This window comes from Canis lupus, chromosome 4 (genome assembly GCF_011100685.1).
Source record: "Canis lupus familiaris isolate Mischka breed German Shepherd chromosome 4, alternate assembly UU_Cfam_GSD_1.0, whole genome shotgun sequence".
Classification (NCBI taxonomy): Eukaryota; Metazoa; Chordata; class Mammalia; order Carnivora; family Canidae; genus Canis; species Canis lupus.
The window spans coordinates 37707295-37729540 of NC_049225.1; the positions used below are offsets into that span (position 1 = coordinate 37707295).

General features: G+C 39.3%; 2 protein-coding genes and 1 long non-coding RNA gene across 16 annotated transcripts in view; 2 read left to right on the top strand and 1 right to left on the bottom strand.

Annotated features, from left to right (window-relative positions):
* RNF44 (ring finger protein 44) overlaps positions 1-2865 on the top strand; it is a 36758-nt gene extending 33893 nt beyond the window's left edge. For 2 of the 8 annotated variants that reach the window (XR_005358140.1, XR_005358141.1), the window contains exons 13-14: positions 196-310; positions 800-2630. The gene's annotated coding sequence lies outside the window, so the exon portion shown is untranslated. Of the gene's footprint in view, positions 1-195; positions 311-799 lie in introns of all 8 variants that reach the window. The other 6 variants (XR_005358137.1, XR_005358139.1, XR_005358135.1 and 3 more) reach the window with 6 other exon arrangements.
* The window catches only part of FAF2 (Fas associated factor family member 2), a 91339-nt gene that overhangs the window by 17937 nt on the left and 51156 nt on the right, over positions 1-22246 (bottom strand). For 4 of the 7 annotated variants that reach the window (XR_005358143.1, XR_005358146.1, XR_005358144.1 and 1 more), the window contains exons 3-10: positions 19172-19306; positions 17011-17087; positions 14364-14502; positions 12681-12766; positions 12496-12587; positions 10760-10937; positions 9639-9810; positions 8782-8925 (exon numbers count right to left, since the gene is read on the bottom strand). Coding sequence is in view for 3 of the 7 variants with exons in the window: in XM_038534697.1 (XP_038390625.1) it covers positions 3157-3339; positions 8782-8925; positions 9639-9810; positions 10760-10937; positions 12496-12587; positions 12681-12766; positions 14364-14502; positions 17011-17087; positions 19172-19306 (1206 nt within the window). In the remaining 4 variants the exon portion in view is untranslated. Of the gene's footprint in view, positions 1-85; positions 3340-8781; positions 8926-9638; positions 9811-10759; positions 10938-12495; positions 12588-12680; positions 12767-14363; positions 14503-17010; positions 17088-19171; positions 19307-22246 lie in introns of those variants that run through there. The other 3 variants (XM_038534698.1, XM_038534699.1, XM_038534697.1) reach the window with 2 other exon arrangements.
* On the top strand, positions 2968-10782 carry LOC111095533. The gene is made up of 3 exons (XR_005358147.1): positions 2968-3408; positions 8399-8530; positions 10743-10782. It is a non-coding gene; the product is annotated as an uncharacterized LOC111095533 (long non-coding RNA).

Sequence of the window (22246 nt, forward strand, 5' to 3'; positions counted from 1 at the left end):
CCTCATGTATCCCAAACTTTCCTTCACACACAGGAAAATACCTACCACATCTCTCCTCAACAGAAAGACCCACAACTTCTTAGGAGACTTTTGTTATAAAACATTTAATGTTAACCTACAATACAATGTAAACTTTTATGAAAAAAATTTTAAGTACACTAGATTTCTTCAGTAAATTATCATGTAACTATTCAGGCGCAGTACAAGTTGGGACACTGCATCCTTTGTGGATGGATTTCCTGTTGCTGCGTTCCTCACAAGTCCTAAAAAAAAACCAGTTGCAAAGTGGAGCTCCTTGTTCAAGCACCAGGTAATACTCCCGATTTTGCATTCTGGGGGTTATCACTCTTTCCCACAGTCATTTTCTGAAACTCTTTCCTTGGCCTTGGCACCATTAGCAATTTTCATAATGACTGCTCAGTTGAAGATTCTAGGTTCCTTATTTTATTATTTTTTAAGAGATATTCTCATTTTTTATCCAAACATCATAGTGGAGGCAAACAAGCACAAAAAAGTATTTGCTGCAGGAAATTCTGCAGAAGTGGAAGAAAAGACCAGAAATGCCCCCACTAACTGCAGAAATTCAACGGACTCCAACTGGGTGTCTTTGTTTGGTCATTTCCCATGTTATTCAGTTGAATCTACAACATCAGTTTTGGGACTGCAGAACACAACTTGAAACAAGTGTTTTTGTTAGGTTGATGGCTTGCTGTTTGATAAACAGCTGAAGTAACCCAGAGGTGATGTGGAAATGAGTGAATCCTTGCAGATCAGCTTCTCAGTATTTTCTCCCTTGCAGGTCCCATTGAGTTCCGAGGTCCTTGGGAGTAACAGATTGTACTGGCTTTAAGTGACAAAATGTTCATCCTTCATGGAGGAGGAAGGGAGATGACACCTATGCAGCAGCCCTACGGTAAGGAGACAGGAATGGAGTCTGAACAAAGCACGCTTGTTTCAACATAGACTAGGAAGGAACATGTGCTTCAGATAAAACTTCCTGAAACCTAAAGTAAATAGGTAAGCCATCCCAAGAACTCTACCGACATACACTTTTTCTTAATAGTCTGGCATCTGACCTCCTTCACTGAACAAGTATCGAAAGGCCAAGAGACATAAAGTGCATGTTGTAGAATAAGATGCAGACTGAATTAAGGAAAAAGTTTTACAACTTCCCAAAGAGGTGTGGGCAAAACACCCAAAACAATACCCAACCTAGAGAAGGCCCTTAATATCCTGCCCTTCTGTGTACTGCTAGGGAAACAGCTATGAGTTTGACAGGGAGGGAGACTCAGAGTTATGTGGAAAAATTCCTCTTTGCATGGTTGTAAGCAGGAAGCAGACTTCACATAAGGCTGAATAGAGAATATGCTTTATCCTGGTATTCATTCCAGATACCTTTCATGCCAACAGTGACTTCCCACTCATCTGGCCTTGAGGCAGCAGTAAACAAAATGGAATAATAGGCAGCCAGGAGCAGAACTAAATTAAATTTTCCTAGAGATGGTGTTTTAGACATCTGTGCCAAGACCACTGGGTAATTCCCAGGCTCCCTAGGTGGTGCCTTGTGAGGTTCCTTATCCCATCCCTTACCCATGTTTACCCCAACCACTGTGGGATGCAGAGGAGAAGTCACATACATCAGTGCTACCTAAAAGAGTTGCCCTTAGATTTTTAGGTAAGCAAGAGAGAAAGCCTTTGGAGACTGCAAATCTACCAAGTTATGTTTTATCTTGATATGGGCCCTGGCCTCAAAGCATGCTAGGCTCTAGTTACTTCAGTAGGTTGCTGTGTTACAAGTCTGCACCAGTCTAGCTATAGAACACTTTGGAATATTTGCCAGCTCACGCTGACATCTGTTAATAATACATGGCATGACCCATGTACCCATTACCATAAACTCAACCAAAGAAGAGACATCCATCCTGAAGTTTAAAAACCCCTATTACCTCAACACAGCAACAGAGGGAGAGGATTAAAAACTGCTTCCAGCAGGTGGCTATATCAGAAACTAACTGTACCTTCCAACAGTTTACACACACCTGGAGTTCTGTCTTGGCTCCCTTCAAGGTTTCTAGTTCTATCCTTGAACCAACACCACCACCACCCTCCCACTGAGACAGGCAGGGCACCATCATGGGGTTCTGCTGGTTCTACCATTGACCCTGCTAGTCCTTTGGGAAGGCACCAAGATTGGCAACTCAGGAACACTCAGGGATGGGCAGGAAGAGCACGTACACATCAGAAGAGGAATGAAGAGCTGCTATCCTTTGGTTCAAATTGCATAATAACCATCTAGTACAGATTCCAAGGGACAACTACAGTTATGTGTATAATGAGTATACACAGAGTTCACACTGCATATATGGGGATATCTGTACAGAGACTTTGTGGGGCAATGAACCCAGATTTCCTCCCAATACTCCAAGCGAGGCACAATAGATGCTAAGAAAGGACAGCAAGAGTTGGACCAAAAAGAACAACCTCTCTAGGAATGTGAGAGGGACAATGGCAAAAATAAGCACAAACCAGCCCAGGTCACCTTTATTACACTCTTATGGGCTAAGGAGCCCAGGGCATGAACTCATGGGCTTAAGAATTGGCTTTTTATCAAATAAAAGTTAAGAACACCTATGTCAGCCTCATTCCTTTGGTCATTACAAAGCAACAAAAAATGTTTAGAAGTTATTCATAAATTGTGGGAAGTTCAAGGAACATCTCTGTTCTGTGCCTTCTCTTCCCTCTTCTCTGGTGGTGGGAGAAGCAAGTCCTCAGGAGATGCTGCAGTAGTAGCTGGTCGATGTTTTTTCCACTTTTATTTTCCATAAAAGCAAGAATGAATGAGAACTAGTGGGAATTTCCCCTTCCCCAGTTGGGACAATAACTGGATTGAAGAGTCTCCTTTCGTTGGAAGGTGCGTGGTGCAGAGGCAGTAGGGAAGGGTGGGCTTGCCAGTGGGAACGTTCACTGCTGACCTTCATGCACACACACAGGTGGTGACTCTTTTAGGCAGCATGGTTTCTGATCCTTCCTTAGGATGCAGCAGTCTTTTAAAAAAAATATTGTATTATAATAATAATAATATGAATTTCTCTCTCTTGTTTTGTTTTTCCGTTTCTTTTAGGGATTAGGGTAGGAGGGGAGAGGGAAAAAATAATGTCATTCATCTGTCAGGTCCTGAACAAAGAGAACTTCTGTGTGGCTGAGTCCGGCCTCCTGAAGTGTGGGGGGGTTGGGCCACTCCTCTGAAGGGATGCAAGGCAGCACCCGCCGGGGAAAGTTGGCTTCAATCTGAAACTTTTCAGGGCTTTCTTTCAAGGAGAATAAGAAGTCGTGGATTACCTGCAGATCATATAGGAAAAGGGAGGTGAGAGAAAGACAAAGGAGCACTCAACACAACTATGAAATCAGGTATCTCCACCAGCTCTCTCCAGGATGACTCTGAGATATGAAATTATTGCATGACACTGGAATTCTACTGTGAGGTCCTTCCCTTTCAGAGGAAATACGTAGGGCAGCTCTTTTAAGTGATTACACAGCCCAATGCTAGTCCTACTTCTGGAATGATTCATCTGTTTGGTCTTTTTTTCTTGACAACTTGCCTGATATAAAGCTAAATTTTTTTTACTTAGAAATAATTAGAGAGTTACTGAACAGTGGAGAGTATAGAACACAGAATTTTCTTTATTTTTTATTTATTTTTTATTTTTCAGAATTTTCTTTAAACCAGTTAAGAATGAGCTGCCAACCCGATGTCCCATCACCCCCAAAATACTTGTGTAGGTTTTCTAAACAGGACAATCTCCTACATAACCATAATACAGCTCTCAAAAAAAAGGAAATTTAACTGGCACATTATTGCTATGACAGAGCAATATATATTAAACTATTATTAAAGTTTTCAGGTTTTGCTAGCTGCCTTTTACAGCACAAGCAACCAGTTAGGATTATGTGTTCCATTTCACTGTCACATCTTCTAAGTCTCCTCCTTCAGTCTAGAATAAATCCTTAGCCTTTCCTTTATTATTCATGACCTTGACACCTCTAAAGATTATTGGTCAGTTATTTTTGCAGAATGTCTTTCATTTCCCTAATGTGTACTCACAATTAGGTTCCAGATAGGTTCTTTCGCAGGAATGTTCTAGAACGATACTGCATTCTACTAAGAGTATGCTATCCAGCTGGAGCACAATTCTGATTTGCCCCAGTACCTATGATGTGCATTTTGATCTCTTCATTAAGGTGGTGACTGCTAGGCCTCTCCAGTCGCAGCCATTCCTTTCTCCTTGTAATTATTATTTTAAAAAATTTTATTTATTTATTCATGAAAGACAGAGAGGCAGAGACATAGGCAGAGAGAAGCAGGCTCCTCGAGGGAGCCTGATGCAGGACTTGATTGCAGGACCCCGGGAGCATGACCTGAGCAAAAGGCAGACGCTCAACCACTGAGTCACCTAGGTGTCCCTCTACTTTTATAATTAAAGAGATCTTGTGGGGAGGTACTTTGAGACTACAGAGATTTCTGTTCCTCAAACTTTCAACTTATTTATTTATATTAACATAGATTCACGATTTCCTATTTTATTCAGAAGGTTATAATGTTATAGTATTTATTTTAATGTTCAAATGTTTCAGATGGAGTCAGAAGAGCCCATCCAAGGTGACAAGTCTCCATCATTTTTTGAATAATTCCTTGCTTTCTAGCACAAGGTATTTTAGGCTGATCTTGTGTTTTCTTGCCCCAGCTCTGGAATAAGCCATTTCTCCAAGGAACCATGGTTCTTCTTAATGGACAGTGGTACATATATATATTGGGGGAGAGGGGGCAGGTATTTAAAAGCCACAATCGGGATCCCTGGGTGGCGCAGCGGTTTGGCGCCTGCCTTTGGCCCAGGGCGCGATCCTGGAGACCCGGGATCGAATCCCACGTCAGGCTCCCAGTGCATGGAGCCTGCTTCTCCCTCTGCCTGTGTCTCTGCCTCTCTCTCTCTCTCTGTGACTATCATAAATAAATAAAAATTGAAAAAAAAAAATTAAAAAATAAAAAAATAAAAAAATAAAAGCCACAATCCAGGTGCTATGTACATTCATTGCTACTGGGGGGTTGCTGCTCCCAATCACTCTCTGTGGAAAAAACTAGAGACTATGTGTATACACATACACACATCAATGTCTATATTTCTCGTATATAACGCAAAAAACCATGAGTTTGTTTCCCCCTTAATCCAGTCCTGGCTTTAACACCCCACACCCCACCATGGGCTGCGCTCATGCTCGGACTGTGTGGACACTGTCCTAAATTTGGTCAATGATCTAACATCCTTCATGGGCACTTGTCCTCTGTGAGACTGCCCTCCTCACCCTACTCAGGCTGATAAAGGTAAATTCTTAATAATAAGTTAAGGTGACATCAAGAAAACTCATATTGCTAAAACTTAAAATGTGAGGTACCTATGGAATGGGCCACCTTTATTGCTCCCTGTTTCTTGATGCCATGTATTAAGAACGGGCACACTGGATCTACTCTATGGGCCTCTTTATCTAGCATGCTACTTCTACCAGAGAGTCTGAAGGATATGTTATGAAGGGCATAGCATGCTAACCTCCTTCAGGTCAATCCCACAACACTCAAATTACCCTTACTATTTTGAGGGAACCTATTTTCTTTTTGTTGTACCTCACATAAATTTAGTCCCCTTTGTGCGAAGCAGTCCTTTATTGGTCTTAAACTTACCTCTTTAGAGCTTTTAAGAGGCAACATATCACTCCAAAACTTAAGGAGTAAATCCATGCTCCTCTTCTCTAAATCCATTCATGATTTTATAAACTCACATATTTTGATTTTATAAATTAACATATTTTAATCTATCAACCTCATTTAGAGTCTCTGTCTCTCTGTGCAATTTCCATTAACATTTACCTTTTCTTTCTTTCTTTTTTTTTTTTTTTACCTTCTTTTCTTATATTAAGATGCATCAATAGACTTGAACGAAGTTTACTGGTATGAGCCCAACAGGGGCTTTATATAGTGTGAAACAATATTTTGTTTCCATTTCAATCTTGCTTGATAATAGTCAGCCCTGTTATAAAATTGGCATTTTCTGTTGACCACTGACAATGGACATCACCTCCAGAGGTTGCTTTTGGTTTCTAATGGATAGAAAAATGAGTCCTGGGCTAAGTATAATTTGGATTCTCTCTAATATGCATTCATTTTAACAGAAAGTCAGCTTGCTACTTTTCTCCCCACTCATGAGATCTAGAGATTTTTCCAGTTTTTCCTTTTTTATCTTAGCATTTTACTACTATCAAGAACTGAGCTTCCTGCAAATTGAGTATTTCACTGTACATGACACAAAGTCTGCAAGAACATAAAAGAACTGTAAATCTTTACTCAGTTATATTATAAATCCCACGAATGTTAAATTAAAAGCCTATACCATCACTAAAGACTTCTCCTTTACACTTATTTCCCATCTCTGAGCCTTGTCCCCACTTATGATTAACTATTTCTCTCAGTCTGAGATTTGTTTTTCAAAGCTGAGAACCTATTTAAGTGTCTTGAAGGACTGGGGGGCCCAGATGGCTCAGTTGGTTAAGCAGCTGCCTTTGGCTCAGGTCATGATCTGAGGGTCCTGGGATCAAGCCCCACATAGGGCTCCCTGCTCAGTGGGGAGTCTGCTTCTTCCTCTCTCTCTGTCCCTCCCCCCATAGTTGTGGATGCTCTTTCTTTCAAATGAGTAAATAAAATCTAAAAAAATAAACTGAAATAAAATAAGAGTCTTTAAGGATTAGTTAATAAATGGGTTGGTTCCCTTTAGGCCAGAAGCCTATACTGTTTCACAATTCTAGTAGATTTTCTTCTGAAACTCTTAAGAGAATTCATTTTTGTTAGGTTTTTCACACACACAATTAGAATTTGGGGAGTAGAAGCTCCTTAAGAGTCAGTTATACGGTATCCCTGGGTGGCTCAGTGGTTGAGCATCTGCCTTTGGCCCGGGACGTTGGGCCTGGAGTCCCAGGATCGAGTCCCACATTGGGCACCCTGCATGGAGCCTGCTTCTCCCTCTGCCCGTGTCTCTGCCTCTCTCTCTGTGTGTCTCTCATGAATAAATAAAATCTTAAAAAAAAAAAAAAGTCAGTTATACTATGATGTGAAACTGTTAATGAACATGGTTGCAAGCTAAAATCCAAATGCAAACCGTTAGGAAACACACCAGGGAAAGGAACAAACATTTAATAACCACCTACATGGTATGTATTGTGTGAGGCTCATTCATATCATCCCAATTTAAAAATCCAAAGCTAGGGATATGAACACCTTCCCTCAAAAGAAATAAATGCATAAATGAGATAAATAAAATGAGAATGCTACTCATTTTTCTCTCATCAGGGTACCTCCCAACTTTTTACTTTGTGTTAGCTCTGAGTCTCACATTCCCCACTGGCCATAAGCTCCAGGAGTCTCACTCATCTGCAAAACCCCTGGAGTGCCTAGAACAGTGCCTGAGATACCTTCAATTTAAAGTTATCAAAGGGTAGATTATATTTCCATTTAACTGGTGAGGTATCTGAGGCCCTGTAAAAAATTCTGCAACTTGTCCGATGCTCTTTATTTAAATAGGAGAAGTAAAAACGTGCTAGCCAGCCTCCCTTAACTGCAGTGCATCCTTATTTCTATTATGCAGTTTACTCTTGATTATCTCGAGTGATCAGGGAAATGGCAGAATCTACTATATAGTTGGTAAATTTGGAAAGACAACATACCAACTATCAATATAAATAGACACTTCCTTTTGGTTATAAACAACAAAACAACAGTAACCATTTAAGTGCTCACTATGAGCCAGGCACAATGTTGAGCCCTTTACATACAAATTTAATAATAAAAATAATCTCATTAGAGTACCTATTATCATACCCATTTGACAGATGAAGAAACACAGTCAATGAAGTATACTGACCAAGAAAACACACCTACTGATCTTAGAAGAATGAAAATTTGATAATTTTTCAGATGATTTTATTTATTTGAGAGAGCGTGTGTGTACATGCATGAGTGGGGGCGGGAGGAAGAACTGAGGGAGAAGCAGCAGTAGACTCCCCACTGAGCAATAAGCCTGACACAGAGCTCTGATGCCAGGTCCCCGGATCATGACCTGAGCTGAAGACAGAAGCTTAACCAACTGAGCCACCCAAGTGCCCCATCATTCTGTGATAGAATTCTAAGAGTCTCTGCTTTTAACTATTTTCCTATGGAATGACAAACACTACTTACCTCTAGATATCAGATATACAAGGTAGCTCCACAAAGTGGGGCTTCTTATGGGCTAAATGGATAGAAAGGGAGAGTGATAACTGCATGCATTTATATTCAGATGTGTAATTCTGGTGCTTTTAGATCAGTGGAGACAGAGCTTTCTGCGTAGATAGAAGTGAGGAGTTCTGGTGGGATTCTGAGGGCAATGTGAGCTAACTGGCATGGAAGAGCCTCCCATCGACTTAATGTGCAAGTCTTTTGTGGAACTTCTTGGTAAGTTACACTTGTTTCTTAGCAGAACTCAAATATGATGAAAGAAAACCTTAATATGTTTTCCTTTAAGTTGGCAGCTAGAACTGAAAGACTCTAATAGTTCACTGCACTCTTCTCTCTCTGCCCCACCCTTTCCTGCCTTGTTCATGAGAGCAGCAGATATACCAACAACACTCTCAAGAGCCCTTAAAAGCTTCCAAATCTACAGCCCAGACCTTACATACACTTCACACAACTTAGGTGGTCCTTACTGTTAGAGACTGTGAAAAGTGGAATCGTCTCTCTACTCGAGAATCATTGGGTAATTTGAAAATGATCTTGACACTTTCAGGGTCATCAGGGGAAGGCTCCGGGGGCAGGCACTCCAACTTCCTTTCCTTTTCCTCTTGTAAATTCTGTACAGACACAAAGCAAAGTTAAGGCTATGGCTCTAACAGGGAAACAGGAATACTATCACCATGTAGGTTTACCGCGCAGCCAGAAGAAAAATAAATAACTAATAAGAAAAACCTCCTGGCAAGAGTCAGAAACAGAAAGACCCTAATTCAAAGTGCTACTGCATCGCATGTATTATTTATTAACTATGTTAGGGTATTTACCTGTCTGGAAAAAAAGGGAATGGCTAAAAGACACTGGCTGTAATCAAGTGGTAATATACAATGAAAGAGCATGAATGAAATGCCAAATTAGTTAACAATGTTGCTAAGATATAAAAACTACTGCTGTGGATTTTGAACTGCTTGTTGTGTTGTTGTGCATTTGTACTTACTTTTCATGGAATAGAGTTTTCTGCCTGATTTTTGTTCACTGTTGTGATTTAATAAATTTAAAAAATATTTGTGGAAATGTAATAAATATAAAAATGGCAAGGTGGGGGCAGCTGGCTGGCTCAGTCGGTAGGGCATGCAACTCTTAACTGCAAGTTCATGCCCCACACTGGACAGAAAACTTCTTTAAAAAAAAAAATACATAAAAATAAAAAATAAAAAATAAAAAAAAAATACAGCAAGGAATTAAAACACCCACAAATCCCACCATCTTCAAGTTTTTTTCCTTTCACACTTAAGATCAGTTTGGGAATCTTGAGGAGTAAAGACAGGTTCATTACCCGCCGACGTCTCTCCTCTGCCAACTTTTGCTGTTGCACCTCCTCCTCCTTCCGCCGCTTCCGCTCCCGCTCCTCCCGTTTCTTCCTTTCTTTCTCCTGGTCTGCCCTGAGAGAGGCCAGATAGGCCTCGTCTTGCTGTTGTCTCAGGACCTGGGTCTGATTTCGTTCTTCCCTGTGGCCAGACCAAAAAGCAGAGAAGGCAAAGAGCAATCTCTGTTTTCTTATACCAAAATTTGTGGGGAGGTAAAAAGGTCAACAATCTTGACAGGTGAGCATTTCACACTACCATAAAGGATTCCAAAGCACAGCATGGCAAAATCTGAATGAGCCATCTCATTTACCAATTTAATATGGCAGAAAAAGAAATGGCAAACTTTTCCTTTCCCTTTTAACTTTACAAGTAAAACTATCCTCTCTTCCCAATTCTAGCAAAAGTAACAGTATTATTGCCAAAAAGTGATCATCAAGATCGTATTTTACAGTTAAATACCCCTTTGGAGGATTATTGAATTTTTGCATATATTGCTTTCATAAAACCAAAAACCACATAAATGCATCTTAGAATATTTGGAAAATGGAGAAAATCTTGTTCAGAATTCTACTAACCAAAGAGAAAATACTGTAACATTCTGGTATACTCCCTATTTTCTCCCCAAACTATATATCTACATAGGTGTGAGTGAGAGAATGGATCTAAAAAAATGAAAGAAAATACACCAGAATATTAAAAGTTGTGGTAGGATTACAGGGGGATTTTAAATTTTTTGTGTGCTTTTCTGGGTTTCAACATTTTCTACAATTAATGTGCACTACTTACATAATGGGAGGAAGAGTTTTAATAATTCCACATTTTTTACGTTTAAGCTCCTTAGATTATGGTTCACCTAAATGACATGATATATACATTCTTGAGCATACAGCCTTGTCTTTATTTTGAATCACATCTCCAAGAACAGATGATCTGATAGAATTATTTTGGTCAACATACATAAATATTTTAACACTAAATGGGTAAGGTTTTCAAAGTTGCCTCTAAGAGTAAGTCAGGATTTGTGGAGCCCTGGGTCAGCCATCCAAATTTACAGCTGGTCTCTCTCTTTTCAGAGGAACTTCCCCTGTACCTTTCAAGGCGTTCTGACACCAGGTAAGTCTGGTTTGCATCCATGATAAATGTCAGCTGGTTAATAAGATCATCGGGTTGAATGAGGCCTTCTAGCCGTCCCACTACAGTCATTCTCCGATCCTTCAGCATAATCATGGCCAGGAATGGATAGGTGTTCTCTCGTAAAGCCTGCGAGACTGAGAAAGAAGAGTCAACAGGTTAAGGGCAGCCCTACGGATGAACCAGATCAACTCTTAGACTTTCCACAAGGAGCAAGACAGGAAGGTTTTACTCCCCTACTTGGGAATGAAAGGAGGTCTCACTTATTCTCTACATACCTTTTTTCCTCCTAGTTTTTTAATCTTTGCTGTGGTTTTATTTTATTTTTGTGTCCCTATTCCCAGGTAATTTGATTAGAATAGGATAAACTATTCTGGCAGGAGTGGTTGTCATAATGATGCTTGGGAAGACTGCAGAAGTCAAGGACAAAGCCATTTTGGTAAAAAAGGACCTATAAAGAATTTGGCTACTGCTAAGCATAATTTTCCCCTATACTGGGTATCAGGACTAAAGAAAATAAGGCTGTAAATCTCAGCCTTTTATTACTGGTGATGAGATCCACCACTGTCTTCTGCCTTTTCTTCCTCTTACTCAATCCCTTCCTTAGTCCTTTCCTCATGTCTCCCTCACCTACCCCCAACCAAAAGAGCTAGTTTTTTTTGTTCCAAAGAGGTTTTAGAAAGTTAGTTTTCCAAATAAGCAGGATTTTACCATAAAGGAGTTTTATTTATGTTTTTCTTATGGTTTTAAAGAAGATATTTTATAAGCTTCTATAAAAAATATATCTCTTTCTATCAACTACCTTCCATATCCCCAAAGCCATATTAGAGTAGCAAAACGCATGCTGTATGAATTTATCAGATGTTTAAAAACCAATTAGGAGTAAAGATTCAGATTTTAAGAGGTAGGCAAAACATCTTTGATTCTTAGTATCTATGCTAGTATATACTCAAAAGTTGCTGAACACAAGTAACTACAAAGTAACTACATTTTTCTTAATGTATGCTTTATATTGACTTCTAAATATACTTATCTCTAGTGAAGAGTTACTGTCAGCAAAGATCTGAACTTTCTGAATCCCTATCAGCACTCGAGTACCCAACTAATTCAATGTGCAAGAAGCTGTTAAAATTGCTGATGGGGGGCGCCTGGGTGGCTCAGGTGGTTAAACGTCTGCCTTTGGCTCAGGTCATTATCCCAGAGTCCTGGAATCAAGCCCCACATCGGGCTCCCTGCTCAGCAGAGAGCCTGCTTCTCCCTCTATCTCTCTCTCTCAAATAAATAAATAAAAATCTTTAAAATAAATAAAATAAAATCACTCATGATGAGAGTCAACTCCTCAGTAAAAAGCCATTTAGATTAAAAGCGATTAGATTAGTCCTGCTGGATAGGACTGGATGTTTTAAAAATAAAACCTGGCAATGGTTACCTGTAAAGAATGCACTAGAGTCTAACAGACCTGAGATTGCTAACTGTACAATCTCACTTAAACTCTCTGAGCCTGTTTCCTAAACCATAAAGGGAAAATAATACAACCCTCCTTTCAGGACTACTGAGAGGATTACATATGATAATATATAAAATGTAATGAGCACATGTCTAACACAGAATAGTCATGCAATAAACGGCGTGTTTTCCCAGACTATCTCAAAGATATCTCAACAATCTCAATGAGGAAAAAGAAACACAACTTACCCCTATATCCCTCAGGTTTATTTGTGGAGCATGCCCAGAAAAGCATCCTAGTATTTATTAGGGAAATAACTTCAGGGGCACAGAGTGTGTTGCTGTGGAGAGGGATGAAAAGGATATGAGAAGAACTTGCTTACTACAAAACATCAGCAGACAAAAAAATTTAAATAATCAATCAATCCACTTACCGACAGAACTCATCAGAGTCCTGGTGATCATCTCCATGAAGATAAACCAAAAGAAAGCGAAGCTCCCGCTTGGCATCGTTAAGTGCCTGTGAGAAACAGAAGATCACTAATTATTATGACGACTATGCCTTGAGCTTTTCCTTAGGCTAAGAGAACAAAAGGAGAAATGAGGAAAAAATGTGAACAAGAAATCAGATTCTGGGCTCCTACCTTCATACCCCTGGCATTTTTCTCCCTACAAAACGTCCAAGCTAACAAGCTTTAATGAAAAGGTTCGGTGTTAGGATTTAAACTGTATTAGGCACATGAGAGTAGACAGGCTAACAAAGAAAGGTCCCCAACAAATCACAGAAAAGTCAGCTGTTCCCACAGTCTAAAGGAAGATAAAAACGAGAATCTGACCACATGAAAGGGGAGGTGAGAATTTTGCCACTTTACAGCTACAACATCTTTATACATAAAAAATACTGCAAAGATGAGCCTGATCCCAGGCCACATACCAAGCAGGGATGCAAGACTGAGGGACCCAAATACATTCTAAAGAGCACAAAGTTTAAAAGATCTTCAAAGACAACGCAAGTGTCCAAGATTCCTTTGTATGCTTCTGCATTTTGCATAATCTTCAGCACAATACAATTCAATTAGTATCTCTGGAATGACCAATGGTGGTCTACCCTCAGGATCATAGCAAAGAGGGTGCAGAGGTACCAATTTAATTCACAACTGCATCTTTAGCGTTGGTGCTTAATGCTTGTTGAGTAGGGTGGCAGCAGAGCCTCTGAGGAGACCAACTAAGAGAAAAAGCCGATATGGGAGAATCAAAGCAGAAAGCAAGAGTAAGTTTTTTTTTGTGTGTGTGTTTTTTTTTTTTTTTTTTTTTTTTTTACCAGATAGATTCAGGAATACTGGAGGCTGCAGAACAGAACCATCCTTTGGACTATAGACACAGTGTTACTTCTACATTTTTCTTTGGCAAACTCGAGATATGCCTAACACCCACAGAACTCTTAATTTTCACCCCTTAAGAGGTATCAAAGGTTTATGTGGCTTGGGTTGACTGAGATGTGCTGCCTTCAGTCTATGGCCTATGACCTTACTCAATTCTGTGAGGGATCAAAGACGACTTAGACTTTGCCTTTAAGGGGATTACTGTCTGGTATAGGAGATAAAAAATAAACATAATCAACCATGATATAAGGAAGAATGTGAAACTGCTTTAAGTTTTCAAAAAAACTATGAAAGCACAAAAGAAAAGACTACTATTTTAGTTAGACTGCAAGGTAGGCCAGGTAGGACACGTCAATCAGAAAGGGTTTATAAGAAGGGAGTGATATGACCTAGTTGAAGGATGGGAAAGCTTCCATTTAGCAAAAAACGTGAGGAAGGCATTCCAGGTGGAGGGAAAAGCAAAAGCAAAGGCACAGAAGTGAAAAAATATATAAAATATGTTCAGGAAATGGTTTATCTGGAACCTATGGTATGGAGAAACAAGTTATACAGCAAAGACCTCAAAAGGAGGTTGGGATTAGATCAAGTAGGGCTGGTTTTTCTTTTTCTGGAAGCAGTCAAGAGGTAGTTAAGGTTCTTGAGTAAAAGAATGACATGATCAGTGCTGGGCTATGCTTTCCTTTATGGATAGAACCATATCAATAAATTGGCATCTATATGGTTTGTGGCACTGACCTGGCTGTACGTTCCCTGGTAGAAGACAGGGTGTGCCCTCCCATATTTCTCTTCAAAAGAGTGCATAAATGAAACAATGTCCCCAACGGGGTCAGTGACCCGGCTGCGAGGGTCAGGCCGTATAAAACGAAGAGCAAACCTGGGGAGGAAGGAATAAATATCACATGAATTGGCTTACTGTAGTGGGCCAGTTTGTAAAGATTCCTACAACAGAGCCAGAGGCATGGCAGCAAAAGGAGGTGTATGGTCTGTGAATGGACCATCAAACCTGAGAATAAAGTCTGCAAAGCTTTATTCAAAAAAAGCTGCAAAGCAGCAAGTGTTGTTCCATTGCCTGTTCAAGACAAATGTAACCTACTAGGATTTATAAATTCCAACACTGGCCTGAGCAAATCCAGAGTGCTTTTTGCAGAAAAATTCAGGACTAGAAAAAAAAGGGAAAGGAAGACACAGTCCAAAAAGATCACAGGTCAGGCTGTGCCCCCCAGAGTCTCTAGAATGGCACTGTCTAATAAGGTAGCCACTAGCCACTTGTGCTATTTAAATTTAAATTAGTGAAATAAAATGCAAAATAAAATTCAGATCTTTAGTCACTCTTGCCACAATTAAGTACTCAATAGTCACATGTGGTTAGTGGCTTCCACACTGGACAGTGCAGATACAGAATGTTTTCATTACCACAGAAAATTCTACTGGATAGCACTGCTCTAGAATAGAGCTCTGTCTCTTTCTGGTTGTCCTACTTGCCTCTCCCTCTCCTTTCTGTTGTCCTGGGATTTTGAATTTTTAGTGCATACTCCCACGCTATTCAAATTATGGACAGGCTTCAAACCCGAACTTGTGGTCATGATTTACCTGCTTTTCAAGGGGGCAATAAAATTCTGCTTACTGATTTATGGTTAATGGCATCCATGAAGGAAGTTATAAAACTGATCTAGAGTACACTGGCTGATTTAGAGACCTGGCAGCTATTGTCGATAAGGGATGATACCACATATCTCTTTCTAAAGAGCCTATCTTATCATATTTGTATAGTATCATTTATTTATCTTTTGGGTTTCCAGAGAAGGCAATGGACAGTTTTGGTAAGTCAATGTGCTACATAACATTAAAGTTGCTTGGATGATACAGTTGCATTAAAATTAGTCACACATGCCATGCATATTTTTTCCAAGGAAAGCCAATATTCACATACATGAGGCATTTCAGCACAGAAAAGTGACTAAACTATGACACTTTCCTTAACAAATCTTGAGCCAATTTCTTAGCCCCTCAAATTACCCATGTGCATACAATTTCATTTAGAAATTCTCCTGAGTAATCAAATCAAATTCACTGACACAAACATTCCATAGGAAATTAAAAACATATATAAGAAGTTGTGTATGTGGGGGGAGTAGTTAGAAATCCTTTACAAGACTGATATTTTGATAACTTTCTTTGAAATTAAGTATTTACGGTTATCTTCTAGTCTTTTTAAGTTATCAAATTTTAATGAATGAATGGATAAAGGCTGTAGCTTCTTTCTTTCTAATTACAATATCTTTCCATGGCCTACACAATTCAGGACAATCAGCTCTTAAAGAAAAATAGAGATCTCAATTCAGTCTTTATTAGTTTTAACATTTTATATGTGCCCATTCTTGCATAAAATAGGATGGGAAAAGTACCAATTGATGAACTGCTAAAGCAAGGAAGTCATTAAGCAGGCAGACTCCTAAAACACCAAGTAGTCAAGGTAAAAGATATTACCTGATCCTTCACAACTAACCTGCTGGGTCCTGACCTCCACAGCCCCTGCTCTCTAGAACAAGGCAAAGCTATTCCATATATGGGGGAAAATCCGCTGCCCTGTATGCAAGGTCCAGACCACATATGCTGGCTCCATCTGTTGGCCTGGATGCCCATAAAACATTTTAGTTCCTCCATAAAATCTAGGTATAGGTTCATTTACTACTCAGCTCTAGATCAGATGCCCCAAGACTAATATGACAGAAACTTGGGCCCCTTTGATATTTTCTAGTCCTGACCCTGGTGCTGAGCTGTCTGAATGGTACATGGAGGAAGTGAGAAGAAAAGTGAAAGTGTGAATCAAGGGAGTATACATACAGAAGGGTGCCAGTGTCAGCAACGTATGCATTGCCAGGACAGAGAATGTATGAGTGTCTGAGAGGTAAAACTGTTGTGGGAGAGGAAAAAAATGGATAATCTCAAAGCAAGAAAGTTTGTTGAGATTATGAGTAGTCAGATGAAGTTAGATGGTTTAGGGTAAAAGTTACAAGGAGTGTGAAGCTACTGATAATGGTGGTTAGAAAGAAAAGGGTGTGAAGATTAAGGAATGTAGAGGTGACAAAGATGGTGGGAGGAGGGCAGATAACGATAAATGTAGGTAGGCTGACCTTGAGAATAATAGGCAGGACTACTTAACAGGCTTAATTTAAGACAGTTCCATTTCATAACATCTGTTATGTTTGACCAATTTAAAATACTGTCATATTATATTAAAAGATTGTTCAGGAAGAGTATTCAATGTGATGACAAATTGGCAATTCAAAACTGACAGAGCACAAACCTTATTATTCTGGTCTATGTTTCAGCTCCAAAGTCTACCCTATTGCTACTAACACATAAATACAAATGTACATACCTAAATATATCAAGTATTGTGTAATAGGTAAACCGGAATGGAAGCATTATCAAGTAATAACCCCATCCAAGCAGCCCCTGAAATTCCAAAAACAAAGTTAGACACAATTCTCTCAAACCCTATCACCCTGCAAAATAACTACTTCAGGTTTCTACTCTTTTTGTTCTTTCACATGATTCCTCCCTCTACAATACAGATCCCTCATCCTGGCCACATCAACCTTCTTAAAGACCAACTGCCTTTCATTTCTTTCATTTAATAACATATTTTTCTCTTATCACATAAATTTTTGTATTAAACCTGCTTTAACACTTTCTGTACCTTTATGAGTTATCAAATCCAATTACAAGTATGCTTCCCTAAATCATAAATATTCAATTATTTCCTTTTCAGATTTACACATTAAAATATGGTATACAGGGCAGCCCTAGTGGCTCAGCGGTTTGGCGCCGCCTTCGGCCCGGGGTATGATCCCGGAGACCAGGGATCGAGTCCCACGTCAGGCTTCCTGCGTGGAGCCTGCTTCTTTCTCTCTCCCTCTGCCTGTGTCTTTGCATCTCTCTCTCTATCATGAATAAATAAATAAAATCTTAAAAAAAATAAAATATGGTATACAGAAATAACAATAAAGATAACCACTATCTTATCCAGGGTAAGATAAGATACTACTACCCTGGATATCTGTATATAAAAGAGAAATAATTATATTAACCACAATTATAAATCCCCATATAGCTGCTAATCTTAGTAATAATACTAATTATTATTTTAGCAATATTTATTACTGATTTTTTTTAAAGATTTTATTTATTTATTCATGAGAGACACAGACAGAGAGAGAGGCAAAGACACAGGCAGAGGGAGAAGTGGGCTCCATGCAGGGAGCCTGACATGGGACTCGATCCCGGGTCTCCAGGATCAGGCCCTCGGCTGAAGGTGGCGCTAAACTACTGAGCCACCCGGGCTGCCCTGCTGATGTTATCATTAACTAGAACATATACAGAGGCTTTACAGTTTACAAAGCCTTCCTTATATGTCATATTGTGTTAAACTGAGACCTTCCCTGTGTCTATGGCCAGGGGGTTCTGAAGCCTCATGGCTAACCTTAGGATCCTAAACACTGAGTCAAGCCCAAACAAACTGACAAAGCATTAGGCATATACAGAATTTCTGGAGTCATATAATTGCTCTAGGAATCTGTCTTCTTCTACTTCAGCATACCCTAAAACAACTAGTTAGAAACTCCCATTTTTAAAATGTTGTCAAGTACTCTACAAAAAAGTTACAATAATTGAGTAAATTCTAACTGCTGCAAGGTTAAAGAGACTCCTTTTTGGAATTCTAAATCCAAGTATAAGAGATTGGGGATAACTCAAGAATAAGAAAGAGAAACTCCAAAAAGTTCTCTGGAGTTCATTATCAGTATATACATATCTGACTTTTCTAATTAGACTATAAGTGCAGTTTGAAGAGGGAGGACTGGCTCTTTATTCCTATCTGGATCACCAACAGCAAAATAGCAGATACAATGGAGCACTCTTAACCTGTTGAATTTAAAGGAACCACCATCACCTCCCAGTTACTACCCCTTCAAGATGAATTTCAAAGATATGGCCAAGGTCTCCACAAAGATTCCAAATAACTTTCCCAGAAGTAGCTTAAAATTAAGTGAAATGAAGCAACAAAAAAACCCAGTAAACACTCTTACTTAAAAGTGAAAATGAAACATCTAGGGATGTCTGGCTCAGCTGGTAGAGCATGTGACTACTGATCTCATGGCTATGAGTTTGAACTCTATGTCGGGCGTATAGATTACTTAAAAAAATAAAATCTTGAAAAAGAAATAGTGAAAGATCTATTAAACATGTAACAAACATTTTTAGATATGTAAATAAAACTGTGTACTCAAAACAAGGTGTACAGAACTCTTCAAATAACTAGCAAAGACAAAAATAAAACAAAAAAGGATAGTTACTCTAACAATTCATTGAGGAATCAAGAGAAAATGATAAACCCAATAAATCTGCCAAGGTGCCAGGTCTAACTAACAGATTCACATTCTGAGTATTTCCTTTGCTCCTATCATATAGAGATCAATACAACCTCGTGAATGGACTTATAAAATAAACAAGGGGGAAACTCCAGTTACAAAATAACTTGCCCTTGGCTGTGGTCTTGAAACAACATAACTGTAGATCCTGTGGTCAGCTGTATTAACTTGCAAGGGTCGGGATGGAGGTGGGTTGAAAACACTTGGTACACCCTCTTGTTCATTCAATCGGTCCTGTACAGCAGCCTGAGAAGGAAAAAACAGTAGTAAGAGTTTCAGTGATACTTAAATCCACCCAAAAGAAAAGATGAGGCAACTATTGCTTGGGGTTTCAAAACAGATCACCTGATGAGTATATCTTTCTTTTTTAAATGAGGGCAGATTATTATTTTTTATTTTATATTAATATTATATTATATTATATTATATTATATTATATTATATTATATTATGAGAGAAACAGAGAGAGGCAGAGACACAGGCGGAGGGAGAAGCAGGCTCCATGTAGGGAGCCTGACGTGGGACTCGATCCTGAGTCTCCAGGATCAGGCCCTGGGCTGAAGGCGGCACTAAACTGCTGAGCCACCCGGGCTGCCTGAGTATATCTTTATAAACTTTTAATTTACTATGCTGGGAGGCAATGTGGTGACGACTCCAGAATTCACAGTAGAGGAGTCCAAGAAACTTGTCTGGAAGACCCATTTATGCAGCAAACAAAACTGCTTTTATTCAGATGGTATGTGTTATTTAGGGTGGCTGGGATCTAAGGTGCTTCAGTGTAGGAAGGAAAGCCACCCAAAGAGAATACAATGTAGAAAGTGCCCTTGGAGCTGTGCAATGGAGCAGTCACCACAAGCAGTCTTTGATGGAGGGCTTGGCTTTGAAACAGTAACTTAGGTCTGAATCTTTGCTCTACCACTCAGAATAGTCAGCTGGCTTATGAGCCTCAGTTTCCTCATGTGCAAACTGAAGGAATAGTACTTCTCAGGGTTAATTTGAAAATTTGATGAAATGTCCATTTGTAAAGATTCCAATATAATTCCTGACAGAAAACATTCAGGAAAACCTTATTATTATTATTTTTAATAAAGATTTATTTATTTGAGAAAGACAGAGAGAGTAAGCAAATGCTTGTGAGTGGGGGGAGGTGCAGAGAATCTTAAGCAGACTCCTCGCTGGGCATGGAGTCTCACACAGGACTTGATCTCACCATGAGAGATCATGACCTGAACCAAAATCAGGAGTCAGACACTTAACCAACTGAGCCACCCAGATGTCCCCCAAAACCTTACTCTTTTCTTAACTTTGCCCTAGGAAATGGGTATTTGTCCCAGTGTAGTAAAAAATTTGGTCCTGCCCAAAATGAGATCTGGTTTTGGCTTTGGATTCTGGGAGATAATCTATACCTGACAGAAGTGTTTTTGTTACCAGATCTTATGGCCATCCCAGAAAGACTAGTTATACAGTTTAGAGTGGGGACTTTGGGCAATGTAGTATCAATTGACTTGGACACTGAACTCAATTGTAGGCGATCAATCAAATTTATTTATGACCATGTAATGAAATCCCAATGAAAACTCTGGACTCTGAAGCTAAGGTGAGCTTCCCTGGTTGGCAACACTTCATGCATAATGTTACAAATCTTTGATTCTATGAAAGAGAAATACAGAAGCTTTATATTTATAACTCAAAATTCTGCCCTATATGTCTCTTCCTTTAGCTGATTTTAATCTAGATCCTTTCTCTGGAATAAACTGTAATCACAAGTATAGCTCTTAGAGAACTCTTCTAGTGAATTATCAAACCTGAGGATGGTTTTGGGAAATTCCTGAACCTGCAGTTACTGTCATAAGTGAAGGTGGTCTTTTTAAGAACCTGTATGCTTTTTTTTTTTTTTTTTAAGATTTTATTTATTTATTCATGAGAGACAGAGAGAGAGAGGCAGAGACACAGGCAGAGGGAGAAGCAGGCTCCATGCAGGGAGCCCGATGTGGGACTCGATCCCGGGTCTCCAGGATCACGCCCTGGGCCGAAGGTGGTGCCAAACTGCTGAGCCACCCAGGGTGCCCACCTATATGCTCTCTAACCAAGATAGTTGATTTTAAACTTTGCAGTGTGGCTAATGCCAGGTAGTTCTCTAAGTTTTCATATTTTTGAGTATTAAGGCACAATTTGACGTGGCAAGAACAGTCTTTCAACAAATAATGCTGGGACAACTGGATACTGACATGCAAAAGAATGAGCCTGAACTCCTAAATCTCATTATATACAAAAATTAACTCAAAATACATCAGACCTAAATATAAGGGCTGAAATTATAAAACGCTTAAAAGAAGACACAGATGAAGATCTCCATGACCTCGGATTAGTTAACTGTTCTTAGATATGACACTAAAAGCACAAACAACAAAAGAAATAAATTAGATAAACTGGACTTTCATCAAAACTGAAAACTGGGACAGCCCAGGTGGCTCAGCAGTTTAGCACCGCCTAAAGGTGGGTGTGATCTTGGAGACCCAGGATCGAATCCCATGTCAGGCTCCCTGCACGGAGCCTGCTTCTCCCTCTGCCTGTGCCTCTGCCTCTCTCTGTCTCTCATGAATAAATAAATAAAATCTTAAAAAAAAAAAAAAAAACCTGAAAACTTTTGTGTATCAAAGGACACTATCAAGAGATTCAAAAGGCAACCCACAGAATAGAAGATTTGCAAATTGTGTATTTGACCAGAGTATGGTATCTAGAATATATTAAAAACCCTTACAATTCATCATGAAAAATAACACAATTTAAAAATGGCCAAAGGACTTGAACAGACATTTCTCCAAAGATGATGCACAAATAACCAACAAGCACATAAAAACATGCTCTATATAATTAGCCATCAGAAAAAATGCAAATCAAAATCACAAGACAGTACCTTCACACCCACAAGAAGGCTGTAATATAAAACATTAACTAACGTTGGGGAGGATGTGGAGAAATTGGAATTCTCATACACTGCTGCTGGGTATGTAAAATAGTGTAGCCTCTTTGGAAACAGTCTGGCAGTTCTTCAAAAGGTTAAACACAGAGTTGCCATAGGTTTCAGCAAATACATCCAAGAGAAATGAAAAGTTACATCTCCACAAAAACTTGTACAGTAATGTTCCCTACAACATTACTGATAAGGACAGAAGTGGAAACAAC